At 36.3% G+C, this 12474-nt stretch overlaps 2 protein-coding genes across 2 annotated transcripts; both read right to left on the minus strand.

The window, feature by feature from the left end:
• Positions 1-503: 503 nt before the first annotated feature.
• On the minus strand, positions 504-3615 carry LOC18038390 (isocitrate dehydrogenase [NAD] catalytic subunit 5, mitochondrial). The gene is made up of 7 exons (XM_006428693.2): positions 3254-3615; positions 2296-2616; positions 2043-2204; positions 1849-1923; positions 1574-1683; positions 1428-1500; positions 504-978 (listed from the first exon to the last, which is right to left on the minus strand). The coding sequence occupies exons 1-7, from the start codon at positions 3437-3439 to the stop codon at positions 787-789; spliced, it is 1119 nt and encodes a 372-aa protein (XP_006428756.1). The 5' UTR covers positions 3440-3615; the 3' UTR covers positions 504-786.
• A 5811-nt stretch (positions 3616-9426) lies between these two features.
• Positions 9427-12474, minus strand: LOC112097341. Its single transcript, XM_024182527.1, has 3 exons — positions 10450-12474; positions 10262-10367; positions 9427-9572 (listed from the first exon to the last, which is right to left on the minus strand). The coding sequence occupies exons 1-3, from the start codon at positions 12472-12474 to the stop codon at positions 9427-9429; spliced, it is 2277 nt and encodes a 758-aa protein (XP_024038295.1).

Below are 12474 nucleotides of genomic sequence, written 5' to 3' on the forward strand. Positions count from 1 at the left end.
TTGCACTAATAGGATTGGAAATAATTTTTACAGCGTTTTATTTAAAAATATTTAAATAAATTACCTTTTTTTTGTCATTAATTTACACAGTACAAGTTGGCTTTCTCTTATTTCTTTGAAGTAAATGTCAGAAATCTATAGTTATGTGCGTTGAAGAGAAATTTTTCGTTCATCTGAAAAATAGGACAGAAATTAACTATGACTAAATTGTTAAAAATAATTTGTTTACCAATGATCAAATTATGATTAGATTTGTCATTCATCCTAGAAGTAACTTTAGGAAGAGGTAAAAAAATGTTGAAGAAATGAGAAACTAGAAAGCTCAATAATTAAGCAAAATAAAGCAACAAATGATCAAAAACAGGAAATACAATTATACAATAACCTGGAAATCCAGATCACAGAAAAAGCAAAGAGAAAATCACCACATGATGATGCTTTATTTCATGCTACAGAACCAATTATCAAAATATGGAAACATAGACAACACACGCTGTGAACAATTTTCTCAAAATCGGTTAGTTCAATTTTTGGAATTTCACAGGCAGCAAGGAAATAAATATTGCCGTATAAATACCTTTTCTGAGGACGGCCATATACACTCTGGCTGAACAGTTTCATCAGAAAAAAACTTCTACATAGTCACCAAGGTGATGGGTCTCATTCCCCTCAAAGAAAAACACTTTAAAAAGGGGGGGAAAAAACAAATTTGAGACATTGCTCAAAAAAAGAAAGGTAGAATGTAAATCTTGAACATGAATTCAAATTCTATGTAGAAAGAAATATTTAAAGATGATCGCAGATTGCCTTTGTGAAATCTGATGTCGTTGAAGAGCCACCAAGATCTGCAGTTCGATACTTCCCCTCTGCAATTGTGCTCAGGATAGCATTTTGGATCCTATCAGCCTTGTCATGGAGCTCCAAATGGCGCAACATTGTTACCGAACTCAACAGCAAAGCAGTTGGATTTGCCAAATTCTAGGTCAATTCAAACAGCAAAATGAATTAAGTAGTCCATTCTGGCTTTCTTTTATTACCTTGAAAAGACAAACCAAATTCATCCTTGAAATGTATATTTGCATCAATTTTATGGGCCATGCTTGTTCACAATAATAATTATATTTTTTATATAATACTCAATACATCAGGTTTGAGGTTGCTTTGGCATGTCCAACTTCTTATTGATCAATATTATTACAAGAGTTAGCCACAAAATCATTCTAGTTTTATGCTAATACCCTTAATGAGGCTGAGGCCATAGAATAGCTTCATAGATGATTTCACCTAGTCTGATAGTAAGAGGGAAGACAGCTTATTCTAATGCAACAACAGAACCTAGCAGAAACCTATAGACATGTGGAAAACTAAAATGGAAATTAGCTTAAAATTGTACAAGATTATATGATTAAGCAAGTTTCAAGGCTAACCTTTCCAGCAATATCAGGTGCTGAACCATGAACAGCTTCAGCAAGGGCAATTCCTCCTTCCCCAATATTGCAACTGCACAGGCAGTTATATTCTGTCAGATGATGTAGATGCATGTAATTGGGGGAAGTCTAAGGATCATAGTTACCTAGGTGTTAAGCCCAATCCACCAATCAACCCAGCACATAGGTCACTAATGATGTCACCATAGAGGTTAGGCATTACCAACACATCGAAAGCCGCTGGATTCTTCACAAGCTGTGCATACCAGTAAAGCAGTAGGTTTTTAGCAAGTAATTTTGTCTTCTATGATTAAAAACAAAAAAAACAAAAATTAAAAAGTTCCATTGGCGGTTCTACACTATGCATCAACAGCGATGTTCTGCAAACAACCAGAGAGTAATTAAGGAAATGTTGTAATACCATCATGCAGCAATTGTCGATAACAACTTCCTCATATGTTATCTCAGGGTACTTCTCGGCAACCTCACGACAACACTGCCAGTAAAAATTATACAGAATATCAGATGTAAATGCATAGATATACAACTGAATAGTCGATAATTGATTTCAAATGGAAGACCTTTCTTTTTTAAATATTAAAGAAAAAAAAGGACCTTCAAAAAAAGCCCATCAGTTTTCTGCATAATATTTGCTTTGTGTATTGCAGATACTCTTTCTCTTCCATGTGTCTTCGCATAGTGAAACGCATATTCAGCAACTCTCAAACTAGCCTGACGAGTAATGATTTTGAGACTTTCAACCACACCTCTCACCACCTATCATCAAAAACAAAAACTACTTCTGGTTTACATTTACATTTGTTGTACATCAGTAAGTGAAAATCTGTTGCTGCAGAAACAAACTCACTTGATGTTCAAGTCCACTGTACTCTCCTTCTGTGTTCTCACGGATAGTGATAAGATTCACATCATCATAGCGAGTTTTATACCCAGGGAGGCTGTAGCAAGGCCTAACATTGGCATACAAATTAAGTTCTTTCCTCAAAGTAAGATTCAATGAACGATGACCCTTTCCAATTGGTGTTGCCATAGGCCCTTTCAAGCCCACCTTGTTCCTTCTCACAGATTCTAAACTTTCCCATGTCAGAAAACTTTGTGTTCTAGGATCTATTTCAGTCCCAACATAATGCTCCTCCCAATCAACTGGCACTTCAGCTGTCCTAAATACCTGCAACAGATTAAATATCAAAATCCATCACAACTTTAAGTACATTATGGCCAATTAATACTCCTTAGATACGCTTAATTTTGCCAACTAGAGTCATCAAAAATAAAAGTTTAGAGTAAAAGAATACAAGGATGAAAAAAAAAAAAACCTGTATTGGGAACAGAATGCAAAGATACATATTTACATTTAAAAGAATGAAACAATGAAAAAAAAAAACCTTCAGCCCAACAATATACAACATTTTCCCATCAACAAACTAAGGTCAAAGCTCATCCTCAACATCCTAATCCCAAACTTTACGTCAATTTCCTTTGAGTGGACTACAACTTTTGGACGCCTAACCACAGAAAATCTTTATATTTTCTTTTCCTATATATCAACATACACTTCAAATTGCCAATATGGCAGAAGAAAATTGAAGTAAAATATAATGAAGCTCACTCCATGTTCCAAAAAGTTGCTAAATCTACTTCAAGTCACAATCATATCATAAGATTTCATCTGCTTGAAATGGCATAGTAGTAAATAACTCGCGTAATTTGAACTAGCACAGATTCAATTATTTATTAAAAAAAAGAAGAAGAAGCAATATTTAGTCAAACAAGCAAATTATAATAAAAATACAAACAGAGAATACCTGTTTAACGGACTCGGCGATCTCGGGGCCGATTCCGTCGCCGGGAAAGAGAGTGGCGGTGATCGGAGTAATATCGGAGGAGAAGGCCCTGGCTATAGGCAAAGCTAAATTAGGGTTGGGGTTTGTGGTTGAGAGGATCTGGCGCGATCGGCTTCCCAGGACTCGTCTCAGCAGCTGCGTTGCCATTGATTGATCCTTCTTCTTCTTTTTTCTTCTCCGTTTGATGTGATTTTTATGAAAAAGAAAAAGAAAAAAGCAAAATAAAAATTGCAACTTTTGAAGGTGAGAATATAATTTTATTATTATTATTATTTTTTTTTTTTAGCCCTATTTTGTGTTTTTCATTTTTTAGTTTGACTTTTCTACGCTGCGAACGAGTGCTCGTTCTCGTTTAGAAAAGTCGCGATGCTCTTGACTTACGCGAATCTAGCCCAATAACTGAACTCCACGTGCATTTTCAGGGTTTTATTGTTTAAAAAATTAAAATTATACTAGATGCATTTTATAGATGAAGGCCTAAGTCTTATTTTGTAAAATGATTAAATTATATATTTATTATATAAATTGAAATCATTGTGAGTTAAAATAATATTATTATTTTAATTTATTATAAAACAAATATATGATTCTCTAAATGAAAGAAAAGTATGCTATTATATTATAGCATCTATTAAAAATTTACAAATACACAAAAATTTATAACATTTTCATAATTTCATTGTTTATTTTCTTTACAATCATACTAACTTGCTTTTTAGTACATTAATTATTCAAATATTTCACCTTTTCTATCAATGAAATAAAAAATTTCATAAAAAAAAAATTGATACAATTTTAATAATTTATAAGCTCATCTGTTGCACTACTATCACCTTTAATTTGTTACATAAATTTATTTTACTAAGAGTTTTGATATCGCACTGTTTGATACTTATGTCTTTTTACAATTTATGCACACCAACATTCACAATAATATTCATAAAAAAATAAATAAAAATTAATCCGAGTCAAAAAATAAATTCTTGAATCCGCCCCTGGCAATGGGCTATTTAACCAAACTACAAGGATGTCAACGGCCCATAAATAACATTATGTTAAATGGTCGATTAGCTTAATCTTCAATGATTGTCAATGGCTGCTAACACTGCGATGAGGACGCAACTGGATGAACAGAGAGGTTAAAGGAACATTCCACACCCAGCGACACAAATAGTTCCCCACATATGGGCTTCTTCGAAATTCCACCGTAACCACATGTTATGAAAAAGATTGTTCGACCTTATAAGGTTGTATGAGCTCATTATATACTTGTGGTGAGGTTGCATGCCAACCTTGTGGCTTGGGCCCAAAATAAGCCTAGTACTTAAGACTACTCATCATAAATGTATCCATTCATGATTAAATAACGGGCAATTTTCATAAATCTCCCCTGAGGTTTGATATAATTTCACTTAGATGGTGAGTTTGATTGTATTCTCACTTACCTCCCCTGCCGTCAGTATATATACGGTTTGACCGTTAGTTGACTTGTAAAATTACTAAAATATCCAAACCACTTAAAACCAAGCCTAGGATTTGGCGCCAACAACTTTATACGGATTCGTTTACCAATGAGTGTGTTTATGGACAAAAATAGGGTGATATACACTTACCTCATCTTCTCTCCAAATTGAACTTAGGTTTGCTCTCCCCATTTTGGCCGAATTTTTCAGAAAGTTGCAGCTCTTGGTACTATGACTCTCCTCCATCTATATATTCTACACACACTACACAATACTTGCTTCCCCCCATCATCCATTAATCAATTAATTTATATGTTTTTTATTTTATCTTTTAATTTAACAGGAAAGGAACAAACATTTTCTCAAGCCCAGCTGGTCTTTTAATTAATTACTACTGTAAGTACTCAATATTTAGGCTAAAAAGTTGGATTCAACCCATCTCCTTCTTCCTTTTATATAAATCATTTTTCTTTTTCTTTTTTAACCATATTTATTTATATCGAAATGAAATGAAATGATATTGATAGCTAGATGAGTGTAAGATTGACTATAGATGAGTATTAGGATTGATTATTGTGTAAATATAAAAAAACGGCTTAATTAAATTGGTAGGTAAAAAATGGCACATGAGGTGTTCGACAAAATACCTCTTACGGTTTATTTGTCTCATTTTAAGTAAATTAAGTAGAATGACACATTGATGGGAAGACAAAATTTGTAAGCTCATCATGCAACACAACAAATCTGCGAAAAAACGAGACAAAAACACATTTACAAAGTTTGCAGCATTGTCGCGCGCGACGCGTGCTTGTCTCGCGCGCGACGCGTGCTTGTCTCGCGCGCGACGCTTGCTTGTCGCGCGGGCGACGAGTGCTTGTCGCGCGACGCGTGCTTGTCTCGCGCGCGCGACAGTGCCATTGCGCGGGCGACGAGTGCTTGTTGTCCGGGCGACGAGCGTCCATTAGGCGCGCTTTGCTTTGCTGTCCCGCGTGCCCCATTTTATGTTGCCATTGCGCCCGTGACATGCATCCATTTAATTTTAATTTTTTATTTAAGTTTCTTCTCAAGGAACATGCGGTGATGACTTTTATTAGTAGTATTTTTATTTGTCCCATGAAATTGCTCTGTAATGTTAAGCGACAAGTTCTTGTCTCCCGTGCGACAATCTTGTCTTACAAAATTGTAGAAAGATGTTTATGTGTTTATTTGTAATATTTTGAGCTATGATTTTGATTAATGAATAAAAAATTGGATTTGCAGATATAATGGCCAAGAAGCCGCGGTCTAAGCGTAATCCACCCGGTCCAAGAAAGAAACCAGGCATGATGAAGATTCCGGCATCGGAACATTTCCCCGGGCGTATTACAAATACCTCTAAATTTGGAAATGTCATGGAAGCCATCAAAAGGAAGTTGACGAGACAACAATTAAGATTATTCAAGAAAGACATTTTTTGCCAGTTCGCAAAAATGGATGCCTATGTCTTCAGTGGCGCAATTGTGCACAACGCATTACTTAGGCAAGTAGCACATGATAAGCATGATGAAGATCAGATGTGGTTTGAATTATGTGGCCAATTAGCACGATTATCAATCGATGAGTGGTGTTTAGTTACCGGACTTAAGTATGGTGTATATGACATACACAGAAAAGCAAAGGTTGGGGTACAACACAGGTTACGTGATTTGTATTTTGATGGGGATCTAGGAGCGACCCTTAAAGAATTTGACGCAAGATTTGAGGCTTTGAACTTTAATGACGTGGACGATGTTGATGCGCTAAAGATCGCGCTGTATTATTTTGCGGATAGAGTGCTCAATGGAAGAAAAGATGAGCGTAAACCAAATTCAAAGTTGCTATACGAAGTCGATGATCTTGAGTACTTTAGAAGTCTTCCATGGGGTCGTTCCTCTTGGCAAACTGTATACGACAGTTTGGATACCGCACTGAATCAAAAATCAGAGCTTTTCCAGGATTTTAGTCTTAAAGAAGTGAAGTACAACATTTATGGCTTTTCTCCTGGGATGCAGGTGCGTTGATATCTGATAAAAAGTTATGCTTGTTTTGTTATGTACTTTTTAATCATTAAGCTTGTTTTGCTTCTGAAATTTATATTTTCACTTGGTATAGGCTTGGTTGTTCGAAGTATGTGAAGGGTTTGTAAACGAAAAGTGGGCCATCAAAACCAAAAAGAAGACTCCACGTATATTGAAGTGGGAAGGTGTTTCATCCACAAGAATATGTTTTACTGAGGTCTATAAGTTTTTCAACGACAAGACTCGTATTGTAAGTATTACATATATTTTTACATTGGTTGTGAGATTTAGTAAATTATAGATACTTCGGTTTACAAGAAATTTCAATTTCTTTATGCACAGGGAGTTGTTAAACAAACTCTCAATCCAACCACGCACGAGAAGGACACGCTATTGTGGAAAAGCGTGCAGGATTACATGAAACAAATCCCACAGTGGGTGTATAATGTAATAAAATTATTCAACTTAGTTATAACATTATGTTACCAATGTCGAACTGTTGCAAGCTGTATAATTTGTTTTCGTTGCAGCATCAGCCCAACATGTGCGTGCCGCCCATCGAAGAGGACAAAAATAAGACACCAGTTGGTGATGAATAAGAAGTAGATGCTGAGCCACCTGTTCACGACAAATATAAAGCCAACGACTCGCATGAGGTTATATGTTATTTTCGGCATTTTAACTATTTGTTTCACGAAAGTGTAAGATTTAATAAATTATACATAAAGTTTTTTTTTTCGCTATGATCACAGACAAAAGCAAAGGTTTCCCATGATGATGTCATCTATCAAATAGAGAGGATTGATCATTCCATTATTGACATGAAAGAAATGATGAATACGATGTTGTCCGAAGCTGCGGCTGAGCGTAAGGAGCAGAGACAATTTAGAAAAGAACAGAGAGAGTTTAGACAAGAGCAGAGACAGTTTGCGAAATCTGTTACGGAGTTTATTAATTCATATACCGGTAATTCATTCAATCGCTCCTACAGTGATACCCCAATGAGTAACTCTTACACGGTGAGTTATTTAAATAGTTGTTCCTTTTGGTTGACTACATTGTAACTAGAGTACTTGACAATAACAGTTTTTTATTGTTGACAGGTCCCTAACGATGTTGGAGATCAATATGAGCACACCCCGATGTCATTGAGTTTATATGGGGACTTAAACGATGACAGCGTGCAAATCCTGAAGGAAGCACATCCCGGCATTAGCAAATTTGGCCGTCCATATAGGACGTCACATGTCCTTAGAAGTCCATACTTACATACTTACAAGCGAGTAAGGGGCATTAAGAGTCTCCCCACCGCAGAGGCAACGAATGGCGAGATTGACGAAAGGATGATTGTCGATATCAATCCACTTAGACGATTGGATGATCCGACACTATTTCATGAGTTTGAGCAATGGCTTGCTGGTAACGTTGCAGTTGATCGTGAGATCCATCAATCGATGCAATTTTATAGAACATTGTTGGGGAAAGACTCAATGGGGTGGCTAGGTGATGAGGTAATTATTGTTAATCTTTATTTAATTTACTTATGATTAAATTAAGTTGGTTGTTTGACATATGTATTTGCCACGTTCAGCATATCCATGAATACTACCGGTTGATAAGTGAAAAGCAGCAGCAATATCCAAATGCCTTGTATCAACGTTGCACGCATACAGATGTCTTTTTTTGGATAAGAGACTTGCAGTTCCAATCATCAATTTACTACCCTGTACTAAAATATAACATTGAAATATTTGATTGCGATGAATTCAATAGGTTTTTTTGAAGGCTCAATGGAATAACGGTGATTGTGATCTACATTCATTAGATTATACCAGGCTGAACACTTACATTGTCGGTCGGGAAGACACGAAATCAAAACCGTTTGCGGACGTTGATATGGTGTGTGTTCCTACATGGTTCAATATAGTTCTGATAATAATAATTAGTTGATTTTATGATTTCTTCACATTGGATACGAATTCTTATGGCCATCTACAGGTTTTAATTCCAATTAACTTGGAAGATAACCATTGGGTTGTAGCCCGGGTAGACTTCCAGCACAAGCAGATAGAGATCTATGACTCAATGAAGGAGTTTCGCGAGGACAAAACGTATGGTCAGTTTTTGAAGCCACTTCAAGTTATCTTTCCCCAATGGCTCGAAGATGTTGGGTTTTATGACAACCGGCCAAACTTACGTAGTGCGGAACCCTGGAAACTGGTGAGCATTGATGATGTGCCTCAACAACAGCCTGGAAGCGGCGATTGTGGGGTTTTTATGTTAATGTTTACAATGTACTTAATGTTCAAGCTACAATTTAATTTTGACAGTTGGCATGGACATTATTTTAGGAGGAAGATTGCCATTGACATATTTAACGGTGATATTATGTTATAAATGATATATTACTCTTTTATATTAATTATTGAATCTTGTGTCGACCGAACTGAAAATTCATATATTGAAGATTGTTATTATATCTGTTTTGATACCTTGTGTTAATGAGTTGATTGTTGAGATGTTGGTTGGTGAGAATCTGAGTTCTGTTATAGGTTGATAGCAGCTTGTGTCAAATATTAGTGGTTTGGTCTTTGTAGCAAAATTGAATCCGTTGATCCTGAGAGAAGCAAACATCCTATAATTTAGGGAGACAATGTTTATCTCCCGGGAGACGAGCAGTCGTCGCTCCAACTTTTTGGATACAAGCATTCTGAATTTTGGGGAGACAAGCTGTGTCTCCCGTGCGACAATGCTTGTCACCCCAAATTTCAGAATTTTTGCCTGGAGGTGAAATAAAAAACTACAAAAACTTAATTTACTTCTCTCAGCAATAGACTATACTCTCCATCAAGTTGTTTGTCACCCAACCGACGATACAAATAGCAAACATTTTAATTTATGCCGAAACCTAAAAAACATTAATATCAGTTAATTAAATAACACGAACATGTGCATTTCCGCAGCTTACAGTTGATCACAATAACAATTTGACTGAATTTCATCAGCCTATACAACTAGCAGTCGCCCATATATACAAAAAGAACAAAAATAATAACTACAGTAACAGTGTGCCATGATAGATAGTTGAGTTATACTTTATACATGGCATTGTCACTATGTTAGTATAACATTTATACAAAATATACAAAAACTCAATCTTGTGCCTATGATTGAGTACAAAAAGATGATACGACATCTCAATTGCCTTGCTCGTACTGAAAAGGTGTTGTATCATCAGATCCCTCAAAAGAATGTATTGTATGGGATGAGTTCGGGTGCTGCCATCTTTACAAAAAATAAGACATTTGTGCTACTGACATGCTGCTGAATGCACTGTACTTCAAACTTGTTACTCTTCAGTTAATTGTCCTTCAATTGTAAATATAGATAATTAGAAGATTATCTAATAATTAAGTATATATTATTTCATCATTGTAAACAAAATATAAATGAGATTATTAGGATAATACCATGTCCAATGACACTGGACTGAGTTGACACCATATTTTCAGTAGATGCAGCATTTGAAGCAATGCCATCATCAGCATACTTTGAACCGGAGCAACGACCTTTTCCCTATATATATATATTAGTAGTTGATATGTTGGAGGATAAATAGTAATGCATAAAAATAAACAACAAAATTGTAATAACTCACCTTTGCTGAATTTCGCTTCAGTTCCGCTTTCTTCAACTTCAAACACTGTATAGGTGCCTTACAACCCCTCTTATTGTGGCCCCACTGACCACATCTCGAACATTTCACACTCGAACTCCTTTTGAAGGACTTTGCTTCACCCAATTCTTTCTTTCTCTTGGTCTGAGGCCTACCAGCACATCTACTGATAATTGGTGGTTGAAGATTATTGTGCAGAAGTAGAGGCCATTTACTCTCATCAGGCATTGGATATAATTGGTGCGAATAAGTGTTCTGAAATGATATTTTCTTCAACAATGGGTGGACAAAGTCATTCACGTTGAACCTCATGGCATCAATGCAACAAATTGCATGTTTGCAAGGCAGCCCTGATATGTCCCACTCATTGCAATCACAATGTTTTCCTAACAAATCTACAACAGTCCTCTTGGACACATCTTCCATGACCTCAAATGTCTGGTTGTGACCAAATATCACAGTCAATGATCTAGCCGCCTCCTTTTCTCTCGTAACTCTCCTCCTAACAACTGGAGGCAACTTATCCTGCCAAGCGAGAACTTCTTGTTGTCTCGTGTGAATGAGTGTCATCAATTTTCTCCTAATTTCTTCAAGCATTCGGAGGATCGGCATGCCTCTATAATTTTTTATCCAGTTGTTGAAAGACTCGGACATGTTATTGGTGACATGGTTACTTTTAGTATGGGCAGGGAAACAATGCTTCGCCCAACAAACTACGGGTATTTGCATCAACCAATCATGTCCAGCGGGACTGATTTCATTCAACTCAGCCATATGTCTCCTGAAATAAGAAACATTTGCAATTCTACACGCTTGCCAGAATGGTTTCTTAAGCAAAACACCGAGAAATTTTTCCTTGAAGTTAGCATAAATGTGTCTGCAATAGTATCTCTTCAAAGCATGAGGAAAGACCTTGTCTAATGCATTTAGTATCCCCTTCTGTCTGTCACTGATAAAACACAAACCTTCCCCATAATTGCAGCCTATTTGTTCATATAATTTCTCCAAAAAATACACCCAAGACTCTGTGTTTTCATTTTCTACTACACATACAGCCAATGGGTAAATACCATAATTGGCATCCACACTAACTGCAGACAACAACACTCCCTTATAGGGTCCTTTTAGAAAACAACCATCAATGCCTATGAATTGCCTACAACCCCCAAAGAATCCCCTTCTGCTTGCATCAAAGAACACAAAGAATCTCCTAAAATAAGGATCCACGCCACCTCCTAACCAATCTTCATCTAATGATACAGTGGATCCAGGATTCGAAGCAAGTATGGCATGCATATACCTGAATAGTTTGGTGTAGCTTACTTTATGGTCTTGTCCCAACAGTTCTAATGCTTTGTTTCTTGTTCGATATAGCCTTTGATTGCAGCAAGTTATTCTATATCTTCTGAACAGTTCTGATGCAATGACATCAATTGGCAGTTGAGTATTAGCCCTGAACAGATAAAGAAAGGAAATAGCTATCCATGTTGATGTTGCTTCGTAATTCTCGGTGTTTCTTACACAAGTATGCTCTGAACAGTATGTCTTGATCTGAAAATTACCTTTATTCCAGTTAGGACTAGCTTGTAGCCTCCAAGTACATCCTGTAGTAGCACACCTAAGTGTAACTCTTGACTTTTCATTCTTTACTCTTTCTAATCTGAATGCATTCTTTATTGCATACACCTTCACAACCTTCCTGAATTCATCTACATCCTTAAACAACTGACCTGGTTTAAGTACAATATTTTCACCATCAGCTGTAAACTCAAAACCACCTGAGTTTCGCTCATATCGATAACAAGCTTCGTTCGCAGCCTCATCATCAGTTTCATCCAAATTACAACCACTATCATCACCAGATTGGTAGTCATCTAACCCATTATCAAGCACAGCGTCAACAACTTCATTAACCTCTCCTTCGCTATCAGCATGAGGTAAATCATTTTCAATATTATTTTCTGTACATTCATCTACAAAGACATCTCTATCGTCATTTGTTGCCAT

The sequence above is a fragment of the Citrus clementina genome, unplaced genomic scaffold (assembly GCF_000493195.1).
Source record: "Citrus clementina cultivar Clemenules unplaced genomic scaffold, Citrus_clementina_v1.0 scaffold_6, whole genome shotgun sequence".
In the NCBI taxonomy this organism is placed as follows: Eukaryota; Viridiplantae; Streptophyta; class Magnoliopsida; order Sapindales; family Rutaceae; genus Citrus; species Citrus x clementina.